The sequence below is a fragment of the Paramormyrops kingsleyae genome, chromosome 19, assembly GCF_048594095.1.
Source record: "Paramormyrops kingsleyae isolate MSU_618 chromosome 19, PKINGS_0.4, whole genome shotgun sequence".
Taxonomy (NCBI): Eukaryota; Metazoa; Chordata; class Actinopteri; order Osteoglossiformes; family Mormyridae; genus Paramormyrops; species Paramormyrops kingsleyae.
Window position 1 is genome coordinate 25,848,862 of NC_132815.1, and position 25,209 is coordinate 25,874,070.

A 25,209-nucleotide genomic window follows, 5' to 3' on the forward strand; every position below is an offset into this window, starting at 1 on the left:
GAGCGTCATTTGGGGCTGACCTCTGAGGGAGTTTGTAGGCATTGTCTGGTGTGGGTTCAGGTGAGGGTTGTGGGGTCCTGCGTGATTTGTGCTTCCGTCCTAGTCATTTTGGATCTTTCTTCCGAAAGTCCTCTTGACTCTTGAGGGGATGCTGAGTAAAGAAATCACGCAGCAACTGTAGTAGATTAGACTCCTCTTCTTCCTTGGTTTGTCCAGGCCTCGAGTCTGGATCATAACCTCTCCTGTCTTGCCAGTTCTGTGGTGGATTCCATCGGGAACTTGGGGGAGAGCTTGGCTTAGGGAACCGGTTTCCCTGTCGGTCTCTCCACTTGTTCCATGGCTCCATTGGTCTTAGCTTACCCTTGTTAGGATAGCGCCGTGTCTCCCACCAGTCTGGCTGAGTCTTTGACTGCTGTGGGGGCGCACCAGGGTAACACTCACTGTGGCTTGCTGCTCTCCAACCTCGGTCCTGGATTGGTGTTTGATGAGGAGGGTGGCCACCTTCCAACGCTAGGTTGGGGTCTGTAGTGCTAAGGTTCAGCACTGCCGGAGCCTTGGTTGCCTTCTCGGCTGCTGCTCTTTGTTTGTGGTACGCCTTAATCGCCAGGTCTCGCAGTTGTTGACTTGTCATGGTGCGGGGACAAGCCAAGAGCCCCAGGTAGTGGTTAATGGTTGGGTGGAGGTTCAGAAGGAAGAGAGCCTTGAAGTTTGCATCTTCTTCCATGTCTGGCTCATTTCTGGACCCAAAATATGCCCGACGAAGGCGATTGTAGTAGGCTTGGGGAGCTTCTTGTCTGTTCTGTTTAACATCGAAGGCGACGGTGATACCTTGTTCTGACTCAGGATCAGCAAACTCCCGAGTCAGTGCTTCGTGTAGCAGCGTGGCGTCGGCTTTGATTCGACTAGGTTGTCGATCCAAGAAGCTACGGACTTCCAGGCTAGATGTGATCCTGATGAGGTAGACTCTGTCCTCATTGGTCACATTGTCCAGTCTTTGGAGGTGGAAGTCAATGTCTTGGAGGTAGGCATGAATGTCGTGGCCTCCTCTGGGATTCGGGGTGAACGTGTTGATATTCCGAGCTACTTTATCAAGCTGCTTTGTGGTAGCACGGTGCTGGTGTAACGTTCGCTTTGGTAGGCCTGTTCCATTTGTGGTGTCTTCTCTGAGAGAGACCTTCTGGGTTCTTGGTTCCTCAAGGTCTGGTGAGGGGCAGGGAGATACCTCGTCCCGATGAGAGATCCCCGTGTGCCTTGGGAGTGACCGCACTGTTAGAGATGACGTCGGCCCCCTCGCTGATTCGTAGGGTGCCTCGAATTCCGACTTCACCTCATATGCTTGCTTCAATTCCTGTCTCACCCGGTCAATCTCTTCTGCGTCAGCCCGATGTTTCATTATGGCATCGGTGAGCTGTTCCTGGGAGCTGATCAGTTGGTGATTCATCTTGTGCAGACATCTCTGTGCCTCGACCAGATGGTTTTCCAGGGTCTGGATCCGACCATCCTTGTTCTTGAGCTCCGTGTGGGCTCTGTCCAGCAGGGTGTCGGCCTGGTCCAGTCTGGCTTCGAGGTTCTCTCTGGTGGCTCTGGCTTGCTGTTTTTGCTGGTCAGCTTTAGCTCTGAGCTCTTCCAGGGCATGTTGAAGCTTTTTGCTGGTGCGAGGCATTTCACCTTCTTCTGTCTCCTCCTCCTCATGGGGTGGAAAGCTTCTCTTTTGGAGTTCTTGCTTCAGGTTCCCAATGTGATGTTGGGCCTGGACGGCATCTCTCTGTGCCACTGCCAGTAGTCGTTGGGTGTTTTCCTCCTGCTGTTGGAGTGCTTGCACCCTTTGCTGGAGACGGGACGTTACCTCTTCATTCATCTTCAGCCTGGCTAGGAGTTTGTGTGCGAGGGAGCCGAGTATTTTGGTTAGCTCTTTACTCCCGCATTTCTGAGTGGGTGGCATGTCCATAAGTTCGGCAATGTCGTCCTCAATTTGGTCAGCTTCTTTGGACCATGTGAGATCGACATGACCGGGCGGCAAGTTGGGAGTCACATCTTCAGACCAGATACCAAAATCTTTCCACTGGTCCAGTGGGCTTTCCATGTGGGTCATTGTGACTCGGTCAACAGGAGGGCGGCCGCAGAAATCTGTTACTCAGGCTGGGTGTTGCCTAGGTGGGAGGCCTAACACCTAAGTCTGGGCGAACAAATTAAACCAACAAAATAAAATAAAGTAGAACTGGGGCCTGTCAATGGGTAACTGGAAGGGTGTAGTGAACCACAGGAATAGTTACCCACGACAAAATAAACAAACAAAAATTGTTCCCTGGGAGAAGTTGTTGCAAGTTAGAACAGTGTGAGTTACTCTAGGGCCTGAGAGATGCCCTAGTGAGGGGGAAAGGATAAAGCCTTATCCTGGAAATTGCAGATCTGTGGCTACTGACAGTGTCAGAAGACCACAGGAGAAGTTGGGAACAGGAAATGAGAAATAACAGCTTCAAACCAATGGGACTACATTCAAACGTAGCTTGCTGTTGCAGATCAGATTACCCCTGGGTTGGGCTCTGTTGTACAACTCCGCTTTGACCAGAAGGGGGACCACTAGCAGGTTCTGCTTTATTTGTCCCTATATGAGGTGTTGCGGTGTTAAGCTAGTCATGCAGTTAGAGAGGTTTGAACGCTGTCAGGTGTCCCTCCTGAGTAGGGCACGTCCCACAAGCTCAATCCCAGCCAAGCAGGCCCAAGTCCAGCTCCCACTCCCCCGATCCCCAGCAATGTCAACTTGGAAGGGGGTGTTCTGCACGCACAACTGAAACAACCCAGGTGGGGCTCAGCTTATCGGGCGCACTTTTGGCCCTGACTCGAACAAGAGACGGCGCAACGGCACTCGGGTGTCACCCAACCGATTGAGAGTCCAAGCTAGGGCTGTTCTCCTGAACTTCGCCCTAGACGAGGTCCTGCTCAAACTTGTAATGACCTCCCGAGATACCTGCCAACCTTGCCCTTAATGAGTCAGCGGGTGCAGCCCAGCTGGCGCGCTTTTGGGCGTCCAATTGCTGAGAACTTCCCTTCGGTTCTGACAAACTGTACGATCGTAAGCAGTGACAGCAGAGCTACAGGTAAGCTCAACCAACAGAGAGCGAGTGGTAAGCACTCAGCACAGGAAAAGCTCAACCGATCACGTCCAAAACCTCAATGCCTCCCTGATGTGTAACTGGTTTACTGTTATTAATAATGGTTGAACTTCTATGCAAGTCTCCTTGTTGGGGGAGAGAGAGTGAATGAAAGCATAAAATGAAATAAAACCTAAAATAAATCAAAAAGGTAAAACAGAAATCAAACCAAATTTAATTGTTTCTTATTGTTTAATTGTAAACATCAATTAGTTATGCAGCAATAACCTAATTAGATGTTAATGTGTTGTGATCTAATCGATTTGGTCTGTGAAGTTGATTCCTGCTTTCAGGCAAGAACCTGTGTGTCCAATTATGTGTGTTGGTATTACCGGTGTTGACCACTAGCGACCCAACTCAGATGTTGTTACACTACTATGGCTGACCACTAGAGACGCAATTTCGAAATGGAGTGGTAGTCCAATGCCTGACCACTAGAGGCACAATTTCGAAATGGAGTGGTAGTCCAATGCCTGACCACTAGAGGCTCAATGGGACGTTGCTCCCTTTGTGGGGGGGGGGGGTCCCAGGTACGTGAGCCTAAGGGGTGGGGTCACTGGTGACCCAGGAGAAAAAAAAAACAAATGGCGTCAGGCAGGCCTTCAGGGCTCTGACCTTTAAGTGATTAGAGTGGCGTTCGCTGACTGCACTCGTAACCAAGACGGTTGCTAGGCGGTTGCCGACGCTAGATGAGTGACATACACTTTTAAAGTATGCACACGCCGCTTGCGGCTAACTTCTGTGTCTTGCGCCGTTTAAAACCCCTTAAAACAATTGCTGAAGCGAGACAGCGCTCGCGTTACGGCGACGGATCTAAATAGCGAGTGCACTATATCTCGTCGCAAATGGTGCTTAACCACGGCGGGTCTCAAGCACTGGAGACTCCCAAATTCCAAATAACACACACACTTGGCTCACAGCGCAAAGTGGTGTTAAACTTGCTTTGTCTAAAGCAGGCACACACATACGAGAAAGATCCTGATAGGTAGCTAAGCTATCGGTCTTATCTCAGGGAGTACAAACGCAACAGAATTCAGGTTAGATTCTCGTAACAAGAATTCCTGTTCGCTAATAGAGAGAGAGATCTCTGCCAGGATATATAGAAACGGAGAAACTCGTCCGAATCTATCCTGGAAACAACGCGCTATACCTGAGAATCTCGTCAGATATAGGGTTTAAGTTTACTGCAGTTTAAAACGAATGAAACCTAAAATAAAATAACCGAAAATTAAAACAAAAGAAAATAACTACTAATAATAGAAATAAAAAAAATAAGACCGTATAATCCCGCTTAAATGCCTTCGGACTGCCGTGAGTGCAATTAATCCTCAACTTTGCAACCTGTTCACAGTAGCGCTTATTCAACTGCACGTTCGGTCATAAAAAGTTTAAATTGTGTGCTCACAAAAAGTTTGAACCTTGTGCCCGCGTTCTTCCACCATTAATGTAGGAATTAATAGCTCAAATAAATTTTAATATTCTCCACCAATATGTTTGAAATTAATTAAAGTTTAATTAAGTATTATTTAATGCTGATCATTAACCAATTGTTATGCCGAATGGTCGGCTCCTCCAAACTCAATTGAAGTATCCCCGTAAGTCTGTTAATGTGAGACTTAAACGGGATTGACTAATTACCAATATCACTTATAACCTAGGTTAGAAGGCTCGTCCAGCGAGCTCCATCATCAGGTAATGTAAACGATTGGTAGCGAAGCTCCCCTCACGGCCGATGAGAGAGAGTCTCGCGATGTTTCAGGCGAGTTTGAGGTTCAGAGCGTGTAGCAAGATCGCACAGAGGCAGGAACTTAGTGTGAGTACTCAATAACGGAGGCTGAAGTTGTGTAAAAGACATGCATTTATTCCTAACTAACACTACAACTAACATAAGACAGACATTACACCTAACGCAAACAACAAACACGAAATAACGGAATAAAACAAACAATGTAATTATGAAAATGCAATGACCGGATTTAAATGAGTAACCTTAAATGGGAAATACTGTTCTGCAAAGCAAGCATAGTTTGTGGAAACACGACCCTAAAGTCTTATAGCAGGTTAACAGAACAGCTTAAGTTGTTAGAATGAAAGGAAGTTGGTTTACTTGGTTGAAGAGTGGGGGGGGGGGTCTTGGCAGTTGATGGCAGAGCTGCTGAGCTGATGGCACTCAGGAAGGCGCGGCGTTTGGAGCAGTGGAGTGGAGTCCCTTTAGATTCTCTCTCCTGGTGAAGCTTTGTCTTGGGTGCTGTTCTCTGTTCAGCTGGGCCTTCACCGGAGGGCTTCTTGTGGGCTTCTCTCCTCCCGGGCTGATGTTCTCCTTCGGGCTGGCGGTTATTCTCTGCGCTGCTGGTTGTTCTCTGCCCGCTTTGTTCTGAGGTCCAGGGTTTTATGGTCTAAAGTTCATGAATAGGGATGACCAGGAATTCGAATCCTGGCCCAATGGCTGGCCATCCATTTGGCGGGCTTTCGGAAGGGGGTCTGTATCAGTCCTTTTTAGATTTATGGCCCGCCTGATTCTACCTTTACTGATGATTTTCATTAAGCTGTTATAACTTTTGATACATCCACTTTTATGGTAATCACTGACCAGATTCGGAATCAGTTTGATACCAAACATGCCATACCAGCTTCACAGGTACATACCTCATACCATCTCCATTAATTGATTAAACAATTAATTATTTTATCTATGTGACTCATTCACATGAGTATGGGATACAGGTGTTTTGGGTTGCACCTCAACAGATGTTACACTTTGTGCAGATATTACATCAAATATTCATATTACAAACAGCACATCTTATCCATAGATAGGCGTGGCCGTTAGTTTGTGGTAATAACAATATAAGTTGCACATCTGGAAACAACATATTTTGTTTGGTGTGGCTTATGCCAATTCATCTTCTCCAGAATGGATAAGATACACCTTAATTCAGTTCTTTTAACATAGCATGGTAGAAACAAAGAAACTTGGTGAGGTCCACCAAGATCAGATAAGGACCACAAAGGAATGTTGGAAGAGAAGGGCAGAGGTGTAAAGAGTACCTGAAAACCATACTTGAGTAAGAGTACAGATACCTTACTGTATAAATTACTCCATTACAAGTTACAAGTCACCAATTCCAATAAGACTTGAGTAAAAGTCGTAAAGTATCCAATTTTAAAAGAACTTAAGTATTTTACTCGTACTGAATGTAGGCTCAAAGAACACCAAGAAATGTGGAAAACAAGGAACTATTTATTTATGAGGCTTTATTTCCTAATATAGACATTAAATTGAACACCTCAATGTTTCAAAATGGCAGAAGAAGAAAATAGAACAAAAAGTCAGTCTCAGTCAAACTCAAATGTTCAAAAAAAAGGTAAAACAATAAAAAAACTAATAAAAAAACAAATTCAGAGCTGACTTTAATGGTGTCTTAAGGGCAATTCTTAAGGGTATTTCAAGCAAAAATGGAGCACTCCTAGTAATAAAATAATGACTTGAATTACACCATGATAATTATCAATATCGTTTGATATGATCATGATAAAAATATTTTTGCTATATCGCACAGCCTTAATGGATGCTACCACAGTGGCTTTGCTAACTAGCTAATAACTAGTAACCCATAGGAAGCAAGCTGAACAGTCGTTTGAGCAGACAGTAATATCTGATGACGCACAAAGTCTTTAAGTGTCAAGTCTTGTTAACTACATGGAAGCTATATTATCAGCAAGAAGGTCTTTACCTAGTTACCATAGTTTTGGTAGTGAGTCGGCTAGATAGTCAGCTAACTGATGGAAACGTTTAACCAGCAGCAAAACAACCACAAACAACCATGCGGGTCCCACAGTAAAATCTTTGTGCAGTAATTGACAGTCAATAGTGTGTCTAGCAGAAACATTAACAAACAAAATAATAAATAATAGATAGCACTGTTATTACACTGGGATACTAAAGATTTTTAACTTAATGACATAACAGGTACTACAACGATTCCGTTCTGCGAGTTCGCTTTGGCTTCCGCTTTAAGACGTGTTGGACAAGGGCGTGGCTTTCGCGGTACGAATGGGCCGGGTTGGATGTGGGCGGGGTTGGATGTCCAACCCCGCCCTCCTGCAGGCTGCAGCCAGACATACTTGAAGAAATTAGCCGTGGTAGATAAAGATCCTGACTTGTCGCACGCAATCACAATGTAGCGAGTAACGGTAAGCGTCCGTTCAAATGTAGTGGAGTAAAGAGTACATATATTCAGTCACAAATGTAGTGGAGTAGAGAGTAAAAGTTGCTTATATTTTTGATACTCAGTACAAGTACAAAGTAGCCAAAAAAATACTTAAGTACAGTAACGAAGTCCATTTACTCAAGTACTTTACACCACTGGAGAAGGGGGGGTTTTAACACAGAAGACTCTTTAAAAGTTAGGACACATTGGTTACTCTCACTTTCCAGATTCTTCTGGTATACCATGAGAACATATATACAATGGTAGCTATACCTATCTATTTATTTAAATTTATATGTGTTCAAGTGCAAAGGGGTAAAATAGGTGATACTCCATGAACATGGTTATAAGGGTGGCACACAAAACACTAAGATTGTCTAAGGACACATACAAACATAACCTATCTGTATATTGAAACTAGTAGTCGTGAGTAAATCAATATACACGGTATACAAAAGCCAAACTTAAATGAAACTTCCTTTAGGGTGTTTGTCTGTTGGGTGAGTGAAATGTAAGGCAGAATGTATGGGGAGGGGGTTGTGTGCCAAGTCGAGGGACCCCTGTCCGTGAAGTCCACTCTGCTTGTCTGTAGGTCCCTAAATCTTTGGGCAATAAAAGTTGGAGTGCTGGCCTCCCTTGATATCTGTGTGTGTGTGTTTATGTGTGTAACCCCCCTTGGTGCCTCTCGTACCAGGCTCGGCCTTGTCTCAGGCCACCTGGAATTTAGGCCCTGTGATATGTGCATGTGTGATCCTACACCACTGATCACCTAATTCTAAAATGTATACTAGTGTTATCGTGGATGGTTTGATATGGCACAGCCTTATTGCTAATATTTAAAGTCAACGTATTTTGTTTAATGGTAAAATGGAAATGGAATTCTCACTCCAAGACATTAACATGTCATCAGGAGCCACGCTGGGCCGCACTATAGGTGATTACAGTCAGAGCCACACTGGGCCTTGTGTTATGTGATTAACATCTGATTTCATACAGAGACATGAACTGAAGCAGGTTTATGAGTTTTATTATGAAAAACATTAGGTTGATTTCTAATCAGTTACAGCTGGAAGGCTGATATATGTCTTAGTCATTAACACTAGGGGTGCACCGATTGCAGTTTTCTGGCCGATCAACGATCACCGATCCTTAGACAACCTTACCTGCCGATCTCGATTTTTTTTTTGCCGATCTTGTTTCTTTCATAACTAAAAGACAATTACTTCAATGTTTCCATTTTTATTGAGTAAATTGATATGAATACTCACAAAACATGAGGTAGTGTCCTCAAATATAAATGAACATATAAATGAGCATTGCTGTTTGAACTACAAAATCATATTTTTTCTTCCAGACTTTAATTTCTCTAATTTTGTAAAAATGTATTGGGCGGCGGGCGGGCGGCCGGGCGGGAGGGAGGGAGGCAGCCTGCACTGCACCTCTCTCGGGAATGGGAGAAAAGGCTGATTTAAAAGCATATAACTAAGATCGGTGGATCTCATGGGAATATGGTCGATTTCTGATCCCCTCAAATTAACGTGATCGAGGCCGATAGATCGGTGCGCCGATCGATCGGTGCACCCCTAATTAACACAGATTATTAATATAGTATCATTACCTCTGAGTTATGATTTCTTTCTGAGGCAGTCAGGCTTGTTCACAATAGTGTTCCATTCTGCACATACTCAAGTGCCAACTACCTTCAATAAATAAATCAATCAATCTTTTAAAATTCTGAGACAGTGAAAAGGGGATAACAATACATTAAATGCATTTAAAATAGATCGCAATAGATCTGAACGATTTGGGGAAAATATCTAATCGCGATTTTTCTGACAGATATTGGGATTTGATTTGGAATGTAATTTTCTAAAAGCCATGCTTCAGTTTTAAATATGATCTCCTTTGCTTTAAGTCAGTGATTTATGTGGTTAATTGTATAACGTACATAGCAAGATCTGATAGGCTTCTGAACGAGTTAATTTCAATGCTTTCTTATGGGAAAAATTGCCTTGGTTCGTGTACAAATTGGTTCACGACCACTTTCCTGGAACGGATTGTGTTCGGGAACCACAGGTACCATTCAAGACCGCTTCCAAGGAGATGTTGAAATAGTTAAGTCAGTTACATAAGCAGTAGCTTACGTATACAAGTTCTGGAATCATAGGAACGTCATTTGCGTTCCTATATAAATGGCAAATTCACCTTCACATTTCAGTTTGAACAAAGGGCGACTTAGATGCATGCATATCAAATTTAAAATGGCAGGCATTTTGTTTCAGAAAGCTATAAACCAGCTAAAATCCAAGGAGTTTTGGGAGTACATGAGGAGGTATGTGCATCCAGAGTTTATGTAAAAATCCAACATGTGAAATTTCCTCGTGGATTGCCATCAGTGTATATGGAGCTTAAACTTTTTGCTGTGTTATAGATGTTACCATAAAGTCACGGCTTACATTAGGGTCCATAATTGCAGAAGTGGTGCTAGTGATCACAGAATTGCACTTCTAATCTTTTTTTGTTTGTTTGCTTGTTTTCTTTGCCTTTCCGTGATCTAAATGTGCCTCTTAGGAAAACCTTCCAAAAAAAGCACGGTAAGAAAGTCACAAATTGATTTTTTTGTTATTGTAGATTTAATTTTATGACTACTGTTTAGTAATCTCATGCTAATATGTTGTAAGCATCCTCTGGAATTTCTTTACTGGTACTTTCACCCTGCTACATGTTAGATCAGCTCTGAGTTTGTGTTTTATTGTTTGATTTCAGCACTTCTGGAGACCAGTAGTTAACTGGGGTCTGCCCATCGCTGCCATGGTAGACATGAAAAAGAGCCCTGACGTCATGAGTGGCCGAATGACCTTCGGTAAGAGGCAGAGGGCTCACCTTCCGTCTGTGTGAGCGTCCACGGGGTCAACTGGGACTCCAGAGGGACTTTTTAAAGGAGGTTTTAAGCCTGTTGCTGTGAGCTGTTCGAGTGTCACCTCCCTAGTCTTGCTGTTATTGCGGTGACTTCCTCTCCTTCTTTCCGGCCTCTGACCCCTGCCTGACCTCTGTCTCCCCAGCTATTACCTGCTACTCAATGGTTTTCATGAGGTTCGCATATCAAGTGCAGCCCCGAAACTGGCTCCTATTGGCATGCCACGCTGCAAATGCGACGGCACAGACCATCCAGGGTGCCCGGCTCATGCGACACAAGTAAGCCCCCACCAGGCTCCCTCTAGTATATTTTAATCATCACCCCTTATCTGTCAATTAATGCCACATTACTGCTTGACATTGCCTGGCTGCTGGCTGCAAATGCTATCATTCAGCCAGCTTTTCTTCCAGTCAGATCCTTCCTTAACAGTGTCACACAGGTACCTTTTATAGGTCTGTGTTCTTCATGAATGCTTTTTTTCTTCCATTTCAGAATAGAGCAGAAAAACACAAAATGAGCCTGTGGAACGCGTGCTCTCAATGGGATCTCCCCTCCTCCTGTCCTTCCAAATATATATATATATATATATATATATATACTTATATATATGTGTGTTCATGTCTTTCATTCTTCTTTTCATGAATCCACATGTTACTAAGGCCAATTCATTGCCCATGCAAAGTGCGAGGGGAAAACATATAAGAAATTTACAAACGAGAGGAGGCCATTCGGGCCATCAAGCTCGTTTGGGGAGAACTTCACTAACAGCTCAGAGTTGTTAAAATCTTATCTAGCTCTGATTTAAAGGAAGCCAGGGTTTTAGCTTGTGTTACACTAGCAGGAAGACTGATCCTCTCAGCATCTGCAGAGCTACAGTACAGGTCAGGGTCTTTACATCAGTCTAGCAGGTCTATAGAGATTCTTAATCTAGGTATTTATTGTTGTCTGCTGCATTTTTCAGTCAATGCAAAAAGCAGAGCATCACAAAAGAATGGATCCCAGGTCAGGATCAGTGAGGAGTAGGTTTATCCATTTTCTGAAACTGCCTGCCCTATTTTGGGTAGTGGGGGGGTTCAGAACCTATCCTGAAGGCTATGGGCGCATAAGGCAGGGAGCAGCCCAGGATGGGGCACCAGCCCATTGCAGGGCACACACACACATGCACACCTATGGGCAATTTGGTAAATACAATTAACCTCAGCATGTTTTTGGACTGTGGGGAGACACCAGAGTACATAGAGAAAACCCCATGATGACAGGAGGAGAACATGCAAGCTCCACACACATTAGAGTTGCAGCAGAGACTTGAACCCGTGTCCCAAAGGTATGAGGTAACAGTGCTAACCACTGCACCACCATGGCACCCCCAAGAATAGGTTCTGACCCAAAAATCACACCTTATACAGACTGCTGTTGGTTATTGTGTCTCGCACCATTTCCTCAGGTCATATCACTGCTCTGGCATGTCAAGTCTACCTCTTAAATTATTGTTAGCTTTGTAGCTGAAGGTTTAAATGTTGAATGCAGTGTTCATTTTTGAAGATTCAAGATTGTATAACTATGTATGTGACAGTTAAAGAAAGTACAACACGTAGTGAAAAGCATCCTGAACGGCTCTTTTGTAGACTGTGCAAGTTAAAAATCCAATTATGCTAAAGTGCAAAAAGCTAAAATGCGAGCAGAGAAGTATGTTCAAAATGAACGGTAACACAGACATAAAAAAGTGACCAGTGTAACAGTGCGGATATGGTGAGGGGTACAAGAGCACAATGTACATCAGGGTGTGAGGTGCAATGGTTCAGAAAGCTTATGCCCTGGGGGTAGAAACTCCTCCAAAGCCTCTCAGTCCTGGTCATGATGTTCTGGAGTCTCTTTCCTGATTTCAGAAGCTGAAACAGGCTGCTGTTGGGGTGGGATGTGTCCTTTATGATCCTGAAGGCCCTGCTCCTACATCTCTTGATGTTAATGTCCGTAGGATCGTTGGAGAGACCCCGATCTTCCTCAGCTGTTGCACGTGGTACAGGCGCTGCTTAGCCCTTTTGGACTGGACTTGGATGTGAAAAGTCCACGTCACGTCATCAGAAATGTGGACACCCAGATATTTAAAACTCCTCACCCTCTCCACAGGAGATCCGTTGATGGTGAGGGGAGTGTAGACCCTCTGCTGCCTCCTGCTGAAGTCCACCACCAGCTCCTTTGTCTTGTCGACATTCAGCTGGAGACTGTTGTCGTGACACCACGCTGATAGGCTCTCCGCCTCAGCCATGTAGGCCGACTCATCGTTGTTGGTGATGAGCCCCAGCACCACTGTGTCGTCCGCAAACTTAACAACGGTGTTGGAGCGATGAGTGGCCTTACAGTCATGAGTGTAGAGTGCGTACAGCAATGGACCGAGTACGCACCCTTGTGGAGATCCTGTGTTGATGGTGATGCTGTTGGAGACACAGCTCCCAACTCTCACCACCTGTGACCTACCAAAGAGAAAGTCCAGCACCCACACACACAGTCGGTTGTTTACTCCTAAGCTCCTCAGTTTAGTGAACAGCCTGTTGGGCACTATTGTGTTAAATGCTGAACTATAATCAATAAACCGCAATTGCACATAGTTGGCCAGTTTCTTGTCCACATGGCTGAGGGTCGTATGCAGGACGTGGAAGATGGCGTCCTCCGTTGATCTGTTGGAGCGGTAGGCGAACTGCCGGGGGTCAGTGTTGCTGGGGATGGAGGAGGAGATGGTGTCCTTCAGGAGCCCCTCAAACACTTTCATGACCACCGTTGTTAATGCAACAGGCCAGCAGACATTCAGACATGAGGGCTTACTGTTCTTGGGTATGGGGACGCATGTCCCAGTCTGTGAAACAGCTTTGTAGCCCTGCTTGTACGGTGTGTAACAGTGATCCAGGGTGTTTACTCCTCTCGTCGGACACGTAACATGCTGGTAAAAGTTCGGCATAACTTGCCTGAGGTTCGCTTTATTAAAGTCCCCTGCCACAATGAGCGCTGCGTCCGGGTGTTTGTTTTGGAGCGCGCACAACACATCGTGGAGCTCGGATAAAAGCCGAACCTGTGTCCACGTGGGGAGGGATGTAGACCGGCGTGGTGATGACCGAGGTCAACTCGTGAGGCAGGTAGAAAGGACGACACTTTACGCTGAATGTTCTGAATGTTACAATCCCTCATGTCGCGCTGGAAAGTAACTCTGGCTCTCAGGTCGTCCAGCTTGTTCTCCAGTGGCTGCACGTTAGCCAGCAGGATACTAGGCAGTGGGGTGTGACGTACTTGCCATCTCAATCTGTTTCGGATGCCACCGCGTGTCCCCCGGCATTTCTTTGTTCTACGCCGCGGGCAAGCTGTCTCCGACGGCCAGGACGGATCAAGCTTAAAAGTGTTTGAAATGTAGTTTGTAGCCTGATTTCCGATGTACAGTAGTGTCGTACTATCGTAAACTAAACCCAGCAAAGTTTGGGTATAAAATAAAACGAAAACTAAATAAAAGACTAAAAAAGTGCACAGTCTGCACGGAGCGGTCAGGAAGGCATCCGGACGTGGCCGCGCCATGACGGGAATGTGAAAGGTGGTTATATTGTTTGGTGGGGTTTTTTCTTTTTAATTCTTAAACGCTGTGTTAAACAGTTCGAATGAACTGGTGGCAATAGTAATGCAGAAGCTTAAGTCGGGGTTCAATTTGTTATGGAAACATCAAGGCACCCATGCAGTTAAGTGTGGGAGCTTCTGGTGGTTAATGCTGGTCCTATTTCTCAGAAGGCAAGGTTCAAAGCAAACGAGAGACAGATAGCAGAAGGATCAGGGTTCCTGCTCAGAACCATATGAAGGTGCTTCAAGTCGTCGTAAATCTAGCGGAAGCCCTCGGGACCAAGGATCACTCTCTCTTGGAAAGACGTCATATTAAACCCTGTATTTGATCGGTGTGGTAGTGAATGAATTTGGCTATTTGCTTAATAATGGAGGGATGAATGGAAGGATGAAATTGAGTGAAGGTGAAGTTGGTGCTTTAAAGACAATAAAATATTTGCACACATCACTTGTATGCTAATTGCCGAAAAGGAGGAAGATTACCATCCAAACCACAGCCCTGCCTGTTGAAGCCATTATTCCAGGGTGCACCATTATGTAGCTGAGTTACTTAATGATGCAGGTGAGACACCCAAGTAGACGGTGTTCAGAAGCAGCTTTACACTTAACATGCAATAGAAAGCAATGGATATTTTCAGTTATTGCTCAGAATATGTCATTTTTTAAACTGAATGCCTTGCATATGAAAGATTTTTTGTTGTTTCAGAGTTAATGAGCTTCCTTGCTTCTTCCAGTAGGTGCCAAGATGAGAACCACCATGTAGAGAGCAGTTCCAAGACAATATCTATATGTCATTATAAATAAGAAACTGGTCTTAATGCTTTGCCTGGTGAAATAAAGATTACATAAAAAAATAAATCTATGTACTTCTACTTCTTTTGTTTTAATATTAACCTGAATAATAAGCGTATATGTCTGACAGGCTCGTCCTTTTTTATTTCCAACTACTATATTGGGAAATAATAACCTACTTCTTTTGCATGCAGATTGAAATATTGTTATGTCTAAAATGGTGAAATGGAAGCCCCCAATGATGAGGTTTTAAGTAGGGTTGCAACAACTAATCGATTAAATCGATTAAAATCAACTATTAATATAGTTGGCAACTAATTTAATAATCGATTAGTTGGGTCTACGTTATTATACACGTAAGTACAGTGGCTACCCCCTAATTTGGGAGCAGTAAGCTAACCAAAGCCGCGGTGGCAGCATTAAGCTGGATGCCGACCGGCATACAAAAAAAAGGAGACGAGAACCAATGCCGTGCCTTGAGCAGGTTACGTGACGAATTCTGGAGGAATTGAAGAAGAAAAACACCTTTGAAGAATGGCGGAGGCGGACACAGCAGAGGAGGCAACAAAAGCACAGTAAGAATGTCACAAATTGATTTTTTTGTTATTGTACTGTAAATATAATTTTATGACTACTGTTCAGTAATCTCACACACTAATATGTTGCAAGCATCCTCTGGAATTTCTTTACTGGTTCTTTCACCCTGCTACATGTTAGATCAGCTCTGAGTTTGTGTTTTATTGTTTGATTTCAGCACTTCTGGAGACCAGTAGTTAACTGGGGTCTGCCCATCGCAGCCATGGTAGACATGAAAAAGAGCCCTGACGTCATGAGTGGCCGGATGACCTTCGGTAAGAGGCAGAGGGCTCACCTTCTATCTGTGTGAGAGTCCATGGAGTCACTCGGGACTCCAGAGGGACTTTTTAAAGGAGGTTTTAAGCCTGTTGCTGTGAGCTGTTCGAGTGTCACCTCCCTAGTCTTGCTGTTATTGCGATGACTTCCTCTCCTTCTTTCCGGCCTCTGACCCCTGCCTGACCTCTGTCTCCCCAGCTATTACCTGCTACTCCGTCGTTTTCATGAGGTTCGCATACAGAGTTCAGCCGAGGAACTGACTGCTCTTGGCATGCCATGCTGCGAATGCGACAGCGGAGACAATTCAGGGTGGCCGGCTCATCCAATACAAGTAAGCCCCCACCAGGCTCCCTCTAGTATATTTTAATCATCACCCCTTATCTGTTGATTAATACCACATTACTGCTTGACATAGCATTTGCCGCCTTGCAGCCAGGCAGTCATTCAGCCAGCTTTTCTTCCAGTCAGATCCTTCCTTAACAGTGTCACACAGGTACCTTTTATAGGTTTGTGTTCTTCATGAATGTTTTTTCTTTTTCTTTTCCATTTCAGAAAGGAGCAGAAAAATACAAAATGAGCCTGTGGAATGCGTGCTCTCAATGGGATCTCCCCTCCTCCTGTCCTTCCAAATAAATATATATATATACTTATATATATGTGTGTTCATGTCTTTCATTCTTCTTTTTATGAATCCACGCGTTACTAAGGCCAATTCATTGCCCATGCAAAGTGCGAGGGGAAAACATATAAGAAATTTACAAACGAGAGGAGGCCATTCGGGCCATCAAGCTCGTTTGGGGAGAACTTAAATAGTAGCTCAGAGTTGTTAAAATCTTATCTAGCTCTGATTTAAAGGAAGCCAGGGTTTTAGCTTGTGATACACTAGCAGGAAGACTGGTCCTCAGTCTCTGCAGAGCTACAGTACAGGTCAAGGTCTTTACCTCAGTCTAGCAGGTCTAGAGAGATTCTTACTTTAGGTATTTATTGCTGTCTGCTGCATTTTTCAGTCAATGCAAAAAGCAGAAGATCACAAAAGAATGGATCAGTGAGGAGTGAGTTTATCCATTTTCTGAAACTGCCTGCCCTATTTTGGGTAGTGAGGGTTTCAGAACCTATCCTGAAGGCTATGGGCGCATAAGGCAGGGAGCAGCCTAGGATGGGGCACCAGCCCATTGCAGGGCACACTCACACATGCACACCTATGGGAAATTTGGTAAAGCCAATTAACCTCAGCATGTTTTTGGACTGTGGGGAGACACCAGAGTACCTAGAGGAAACCCAATGATGACAGGGGAAGAACATGCAAGCTCCACACACATTAGAGTTGCAGCAGAGACTTGAACCTGTGTCCCAAAGGTATGAGGTAACAGTGCTAACCACTGCACCACCATGGCACCCCGAAGAATAGGTTCTGACCCAAATATCACTTCTTTTACTGATTGCTGTTGGTTATTGTGTCTTACACCATTTCCTCCGGTCTTATCACTGCTCTGGCATGTCAAGTCTACCTCTTAAATTATTATCTTTGTAGCTGATGGTTTAGATCAGCGGTCACTAACAGGCGGACCGCGGACCGGTTCCGGACCCAGAAGCTGTCCCATATGGACCCGGACCGACAGCCAAAACATTAAGTTATTATTTAAAACTTGACGGGGTGCTTTTATTTTAACCGGCGCAGCGTTTGTAGTCTTTTTAGTTAGTGGTTTAGTAGTAGAACCGTCGTTTCCCACGCCAATGAACGTCAAACGCCTTTGACCGCCAAGTAAGACGTTTATAGTTCGGCGTATGCAGCCCTTTGTCTGCGCTAATGCGCCTTTCCTGTTAATAGCAGCAGCAAAGCTAACACCCGTAACCAAAAAGCGTAATGTTCCTAACAGCGGGGCTGCGCTCTCCTGAAATCGTAAAGCTGAAAAGTTTTCAAATACAATATGTATTATGTAACACGTTTGATAAATAGACGTAGTTTATTGTTGATTTCATGTTTGTTGAAGTTTCTGCTTTTTAACATATGTATAAAGTAATGTTATCAATAATAACTCATATTTATTTCTGAAGGCTGTTGGAGCTGGGGGGACTGAGAGGGCAGGAATAACAGCAGACTGCTGGACCAGACCAGGCTGTTTGTAAATGTATAGGCTTATTACTTTTACTAGTATACTGTACTTCTTCTAGGATAATTCCTGGGAGTTATCAAAACCAAAATCTTTTGGATTGGGATAAGGATAATGAGATCTTCTGTTCGAGTGTCACCTCGACAAAGTGACAAAGTGATTCTCATTTTGTTGCATGTCCAGACCATGACCGTGTGTTGCATACATGTTAGTAAACTCCCCTAGTGAATCTTGCACTCTTAACATTGCTTCTGGTGGCGACTATTCATATTGACGCGGTAGCAGACCATAATGGTCATAGAAGTGTTATGAAGGCAGTACCCCCCAATTATGGAGAGGTAATTCGCACTCTGGCCGCATCTATTGCATATATTTATTCATTTGTTTGTTTGTTTATTCATGGGCTAATGTCTTGGTACATCTGAGCAATTTTAATAAAATATATTTTTTATAAGGCCTACATGCTATATTGCCCGACCAGTTTTCTACTCAGCAAAAGAATCCGTGTATGAGGCTGAGAGAACATAATACAAAAGCGCACGTGCGTATACCGTCGCAGCCATCCACGCCCCCCGCGCGCGCCCGCCAACTCTCATCGGACTTTCCCGCCTCTTTCTCTGGCACTTTCCATCACTCGGAATCTGAGGCGAGCCAGTGTGCAACAGGTATAAACTAAAGTATTTTTGGGTTAAAAGTGAAACATTACTTTTACACATATCTGGGTTGTACTTAAATTAATATTCAGTAATAAAGTTGTGTCTAACGGATCGGCTTCCAGGGATTTTCCAAGTTTTAATAAAATCTGTTTAGTTAGCCTTCTTGTCATATTGGAATTTTGCAGGTAACGGTGTTAGTTTGGTAAATTAGCTATACTTGCTATATTTTTAGCTGTACTTCTTGGAGGGAAATCGCTTAGCACAGGGGTGCCCAATACGTCGATCGCGAACGACCGGTAGATCGCGAAGGTAGTGCAGGCAGATAGCGCGACATTCAAAAACATTTGGGCGGCCAGTTTGCTGTTGCTTAATTAAAACTTTATTACAACAGGTTACCATAACATCTACTTAGATCCCTTCTCTTCTAACGTATCTTTGATCACATGGGTCACCAGGGAGAAAACGCAAATGTATTGTGAGCTAATGCAAAGGACCAGAAGATACTTGTTACTGGCCACCAGGAAAAGTCAGTATCAGCAAGGCAGCGAAGGAAGACATTTTTCCGAGTACAGACTGGCCACAGTTTAAAGTGCGTGTCTTGGGAAAAGCAGGTAATACTTTAAGTAGTTATAATGATGTGATTACGATTGCTTCTAAATCAAAAACAAACAGGGAACGATAGCATTCCCCTTTTTTATGTATCATCTACCGGAAACTATGCCCATGCAAGAACAAAACTTTTGAAGTCTGAGGGGAACTCAGACCAGCACACAAAGTCAGAATCTGGAGGAGGAATGGTGAAAGGGAAGCGGAGAAGGAGGTAAGACTATATTGCTCAATCATGACACAAAGTACATTGGCGAAAAGTCCTTTTCAAACAGTTTCCTTAAATTATTTTAAAACCACAGATAACATATGCACTGTTTTATTAGAACAAAATATTCAAGTCTTAATAGTTGAGCATATTTACATATTAACAGTACTAACTTTGTCAGTGAACTATGAGGGGGAAAAAATCATTAATCATAATTGAGGTAAAATGATTTATTTTTAATTAATCATGATATTGATTTAAGGTCATATCGCCTAGCTCTAAGCAGAATCTAAATTTTCAGTCATAAGAAAGTGTTCACTTATACACTTAAAAATACTTTGGCAAAATATTAATAGTAATAACATTTTTTTGCTCTGTTATTCACAGGTGGCTTGTAAAAAATGCTCTTACAAGCAACATTACAAGAAAGAACGGTGTCAAAGTAGCTAATTGTTGCCCAGGACAGGGGAGGGAATCGAATTGCGAGGACCCGAGGTGGTGACCAAGATTGGTAAGTGTCAAGCTGAATTTTAAATGAAAACATAAAGTCAAGTCAAGTTTATTTATAAAGCACTTTAAAAACAACAATAACAGCTGACCAAAGTGCTGGACAAGCATGGAAATACGACCTAGTAGACAAATGGAGAGGACGACACAAAATAAAACATGAAACAAAATACAAAAATAAATAAATAAGTAAATAAATGAAATTACTGGTAATTAAATAACACATTCATGGTGTATTGAATGCCAGGGCATAAAAATGTGTTTTAAGATGAGATTTAAAAACAGCCAAAGAAGGAGCTAGGCGTATGTGCAATGGCAGCTCATTCCAGAGTTTCGGTGCCATCACTGCAAAGGCCCGATCACCTCGGCTTTTTAGCCTAGATGGAGGAATGAGTAGGTGGAGTTGGTCAGCTGACCTAAGAGCCCTGTATGGTGTATGAACTTTTAAAAGACCTGATATGTAGGAGGGAGCCAGACGATGTAAAGCTTTAAAAACGAATAATAGAATTTTAAAATGAATCCTATAATGGACCGGGAGCCAATGAAGGGCTGCGAGCACAGGTGTAATATGCTCACGCCTACGCGTTCTGGTTAGAAGGTGGGCTGCAGCATTTTGAACTAATTGAAGACGGGATATGGAGGAGCAGCTAATGCCCGCATACAGGGCATTGCAGTAGTCTAGGCGAGATGAAACAAAGGCATGTATAACCCTTTCAAAGTTTTTGAATGATAGAAAGGGTTTTACCTTGGATAAAAGCCATAATTGGAAAAAGCAAGACTTAACAACTGTGTTTATTTGTTTCTCCATTTTAAAATTAGAATCAAGAATTATGCCAAGGTTTTTTGCCGTGTCTTTCACATATGGTTCTAGGGGGCCTAGGTCTACATATGCATCACAGGCAGCACTGGGCCGAAATACTAGAACCTCGGTTTTGTTTTCATTAAAGTTTAAAAAATTGAAAGCCATCTAGGCTTTGATGTCCTCTAGACAATCAAGTAAACGTTTAAAAGAGTGGGAGTCATTACGTATTAATGCCATGTAAATTTGCGTATCATCTGCATAGCAATGAAAAGAGATATTATATTTTTTCAGAATAGATCCCAAGGGGAGCATGTAAAGGGAAAAAAGTATCGGCCCCAGAATGGACCCTTGAGGAACCCCACAGGGGAGAGGTGCAGAGGTAGATACCGATCCATTTAGGCAGACAGAAAGACTTCTGTCTGTCAGGTATGATCTAAACCATTCCAGAGCAGTGCCTCTGATACCAACATAATGCTCCAGACGGGAGATTAATATGTCATGATCTATAGTGTCAAATGCAGCGGTGAGATCAAGAAGGATAGCAGAATCTCCAGAGTCAGTTGCTAGTAATAGATCATTAAAAACCTTAAGTAGTGCTGATTCAGTGCTGTGTAGGGCTTTAAAACCTGATTGGAAGGGTGCATATCTAGAAAAAACTGTAATTGTTGTAGCACGAGTTTCTCAAGAACTTTAGATAAAAATGGTAGTTTAGATATGGGTCTGTAGTTAGAGAGGATTGAAGTGTCTAAGTTAGGTTTTTTAATCAACGGCTGAACTACAGCATGCTTAAATTTCCTTGGCACAACACCTGAGGCAAGGCTACAGTTCATAATCTCTAATATACTGGGACCTGTAGTTTCAATTGTCTGTCTAATAAGAAGAGGAGGAACTGTGTCTGCTGGACCAGATGAAATTTTCAGTTGACCAATAATTTTACTTAAATTTGAGAATGATATTGGCTCAAACTGACTAAAAGTCCCAGTACAAGTGACAGAAATAGAAGGGTCAAAAGAAGGTGGGATTATAAGAGCTCTAATGCTAGAAATCTTGGACACAAAGTACTGCAGGAATTTTTCACTATTCACTCTCCTTCCGGGGTGCCCGACCAACTGGCCGGAGACTACTCAGGTTCACCCCTCCTCTGCGAAAGCGAGGTGAGCGAACGCGATCGGTATGGAATTCCACCGGGGGAGCGACAATCGGCCTCAGCCAAGTGTACGCAGGTTCCAGGGAGCGCCAGGACACAAAACGGCTGCAATCAGATGGGCAATGCGATGCCAGAGTCCAATGATTAAAACCAGGAGTCAGTGACAGATGGAGCTTCTTCTTCACCAGCAGACCACTGCGCTTACCCCGGCGTTTGCGCCTCCGGTTTGGCCGCGGGACAGGAACGCGGAATATACAAGCAGGTATATCCGATAGAAGTACAGGGGGAGGAATGTTCTTTCCACCAAAACCACGATACGTCAGGTCTTCGTAAGACGAGCGAATGCTGAGGAGTGACTGCCGATCATAGATCCGTAGACAGTTGACTTTGCTCGAAATAAATGTCAGGATTAAGACAAACACAGACAGAGACACCAGCAGGGCTGACAGCAGCGGATGGCAGGCCACACACACCGGCGCCATCACGTTTAGCGAGAAATCACAGCGTGGTGAAATGCGATAAAGCACAAAGGTTTGATAATAATAAATCCTAGGAGCTTTAAATCCCAGACCTGCCAACATGAGCCAGGCAAGCATTGTGACATCATAGTACTCTAGTATGGAGGACAACAGATGTCACTGATAAAGAAGTAGTTTTTTTTTTTTACTAAATTATAACTAGATGCTCAGTTTTAGATGCATTTATAAATAAATTTACTTAGTAAAGCAATTCATTATATTTTAATGGCAAAAAGAGAATTTCCTAAAGGATTCATAAATATTTAAAATATTTTAAAAAAGTTAATAAATGGATTAACAATTAAATTGCATTTAATGAGGCAGTTCATTAATCAATTAATCAGTGTGCTATTAAATACAATAGGTATTTAGGGGTTTTCTGTGAAATGACAAATAGGATGTATCTACTGTAGCCCAAATGAGCGCTACATAAGACCAAGCTGGGTTACCCATATAGGCCTTATATGGAGCCCATCATTAGCCCATGTGGGCTAACCCATGTGGGGCCACCATGGAAACTGCGGACAAAATTGACTGGGCCCCACTTGGGTTTCCCATGCGGGCCCCACATGAATGTGCTGGCTGGGTAAACAGATTTTATTTAAACTTGGAAAATCCCTGGAAGCCGATCCGTTAGACACAACTTTATTACTGAATATTCATTTAAGTACAACCCAGATATGTGTAAAAGTAGTGTTTCACTTTTAACCCAAAAATACTTTAGTTTATACCTTTTGCACACTGGCTCGCCTCAGATTTGGAGTGATGGAAAGTGCCAGATAAAGAGGCGGGAAAGCCCGATGAGAGTGGGCGGGCGCGCGCGGGGGGCGTGGATGGCTGCGGCACGCGCGTGCGCTTGTGTATCATGTGCTCTCAGCCTCATAGATTTACGGTGGCCCTGAAGGTCAAAACAGAACAACATTTCAGAAAACAACACGACATTACAGAAAACACGACATTTCATAAAACACAACGACATTACATTAAACAAAACATTTCAAAAAACACAACGACATTACAGAAAACACGACATTTCAGAAAACGGAAAGGGTAGGACCACACTTCTTGTTCGTGATTGGACAGTACCCTTGGAGTGACGTGTTGTGTATGTGTATGTTCACTACAACTCCCAGGATTCAAAGCGTCATGAGTGCCCTCCCTACAGGTGAAGTCTGTGGGAAGTGTGCGATTGTTGTATGATTTAAAAAAGTTCGGTTCTTTTTTTTTTTTTTGTTAAAAACAACCAAGCGCACTTGATTTATTTTGCTTTACTCTCTCTTTTTTTTTAAAAAAAAAAAAGTTTGGTTCTCTACTTTACGGACACAACAACATGTCGTTGTCCCGGGGGGCTGTTCCACGAAGCGAGCTTATAAAATCGAGGATTATTTGTAATAGCCTCGCTTGAGTTAGCCTAACAGTTCACTTCAGGCTCATTGAGTTCCACGAACAAAATTCAGGTGTATTTAATCTCCGCTAATTCAAGCCAAGCTTGATAAGCGAGGCTCGTGCGCATCCGCGCGATATAAAAGGCAGCCTTGTTAATCGATGCTGGATAAGTAAGAATTGAAACTAAGGAAAGAGCTGCGTCCCCCCCAGGCAGAGCAAGAATTATTATTACAAGCCTATGAGGACTACGAAGATATAATAACTAGAAAGGGGAACACGAGCTGTATTATCAAAGCTCGTGAGGCTGCATGGCAGAAAATTACTGACAGGTTAAATGCGTAAGAATATGATTTAAGTAACCTTTGTGTTAAGGATGTCAAACTATTTAACAACTAAATGAGAACAGTGTCAAGCCTTCAAAATGTATAGTAATTAAAATTTCCTTTTACATATGCATTTTGTTACCAGTTCTAAGGTACTTGAAGGTTATTTTAACATATTGATAAACAGGACAGCATGTTAATTATATGGGTCCATCTTGGATAAAAAGTGATATATAATTGTAATTATTAATAATGCTTGGTTTCAGGAGCAACATGAGTGGAACGAAAAGGTCCTGGCAGCAAGTGAAGATTAAATACAAAAATATTCTTCAGAATGGTAGAAAGTAAGTCTAATTAGAACTACATTTTTAAAGAATTCATTTAAAGGCCACTTTTGCATTGTATAATTTAGCCACCAAAAAGAGAGCTGCGGCTGCTGCAACTGGTGGGGGCCCACCGCCAACAGCCTGTACCCCAGCCGAGGTGATGGCCCTTGCACAGAACCGTGCACGGCCTATTATTGAGGGGATTGAGGGAGGAACATCCTCAGATGTTGTTCCTTCTGGTAATGTGCAATCGTATGTTAAAGGTATGGTAGGTCTTTACTCTGTTTCTCCTCTCTGCCTTGCTTTCTGTTAAATGTCTTAAACAAATATTCTAATGCATTACAGTACTGGATTGTGTCTTGACCCTCTTGGATCCTGAACAACAGTCATTAGAATCTGTTGTGAGTATTGTATTTAATCATATACTTTAATACACTGCAATAACTGTGGATTTTATATTTAATGTTCCAGTCCAATGCCTTTATCTGCTGCTAATTGTCATGTATTGTGGTTTTTGTTCAATTAAGTTAATTCTGTAAGTTAAGAATGGAAATAATGGCAATAGCTTTACTTGTACTGTTAATACTTGTAGTCAGGCATTGTACAGCAATAAGCATACCACTGCATGTCGTACTTTGTATGTGATAAAAGTTGAATTTGATTGCATTGTGGCCATGGTAAATATAACCAACAAATGTTCCCTTTTTGCAGATCGTGGGGCCATCCACGACACAGGAGGATGAGGAAACTGTTTGTTTGCTCAGAAATGCTAGCCGTATGAACTTGAAACTATTTTGCAGCGAATAACATTTGTCTCTTCCTTATAAACCCATGCAGTATTTGCTGTGTACAGGAGTCTGAAGACCCAGGTGGCCAATGCTCTCAGCCCTCATCAGCACAGCCCACATGTACTCAAAGACCGTCAAAGGAAGAAGGAAAGTAATAAACTGTTTAATGTAATTAATAAGAATGAATGAATAATTATTTTTTCCTTCTGAGACAGATATCTGTGCTATTTACAAGAGGTATTTGATCCAGGAAATGGAAGTCCAAAAAGCAGATCTCGAATATAGACAACTGAAAATAAAAATGAAATTAAAA

The 25,209-nt window shown here is 43.1% G+C and overlaps 1 protein-coding gene and 1 long non-coding RNA gene across 4 annotated transcripts; both read left to right on the forward strand.

Annotated features, from left to right (window-relative positions):
* The first annotated feature begins 9,549 nt into the window (after window positions 1–9,549).
* On the forward strand, window positions 9,550–11,180 carry LOC140581067 (mitochondrial pyruvate carrier 1-like). Its single transcript, XM_072702824.1, has 4 exons — window positions 9,550–9,699; window positions 10,130–10,226; window positions 10,426–10,558; window positions 10,773–11,180. The coding sequence occupies exons 1-4, from the start codon at window positions 9,556–9,558 to the stop codon at window positions 10,795–10,797; spliced, it is 399 nt and encodes a 132-aa protein (XP_072558925.1). The 5' UTR covers window positions 9,550–9,555; the 3' UTR covers window positions 10,798–11,180.
* Window positions 11,181–17,437: 6,257 nt separating this feature from the next.
* Window positions 17,438–25,206, forward strand: LOC111836462 (uncharacterized). Of its 3 annotated transcripts, none has more exons than XR_011984208.1 (8): window positions 17,438–18,294; window positions 18,741–18,896; window positions 19,016–19,105; window positions 19,487–19,610; window positions 20,700–21,817; window positions 24,049–24,119; window positions 24,195–24,509; window positions 24,820–25,206. It is a non-coding gene; the product is annotated as an uncharacterized lncRNA (long non-coding RNA). The 3 variants fall into 3 exon arrangements; XR_011984209.1 differs by having other exon boundaries at window positions 17,444–18,294; window positions 18,741–19,105; window positions 20,700–20,787; window positions 21,744–21,817; XR_011984207.1 differs by having other exon boundaries at window positions 18,741–19,105.
* Window positions 25,207–25,209: the final 3 nt, after the last annotated feature.

Coding starts and splice junctions, on each gene's coding strand:
- LOC140581067 (XM_072702824.1), top strand. CDS start 9,556: ATGGCAAATTCACCTTCACATTTCAGTTTGAACAAAGGGCGACTTAGA. Junction 9,700..10,129: donor GGGAGTACATGAGGAGGTAT/GTGCATCCAGAG, acceptor GTTTGATTTCAG/CACTTCTGGAGACCAGTAGT. Junction 10,559..10,772: donor GCCCGGCTCATGCGACACAA/GTAAGCCCCCAC, acceptor CTTCCATTTCAG/AATAGAGCAGAAAAACACAA.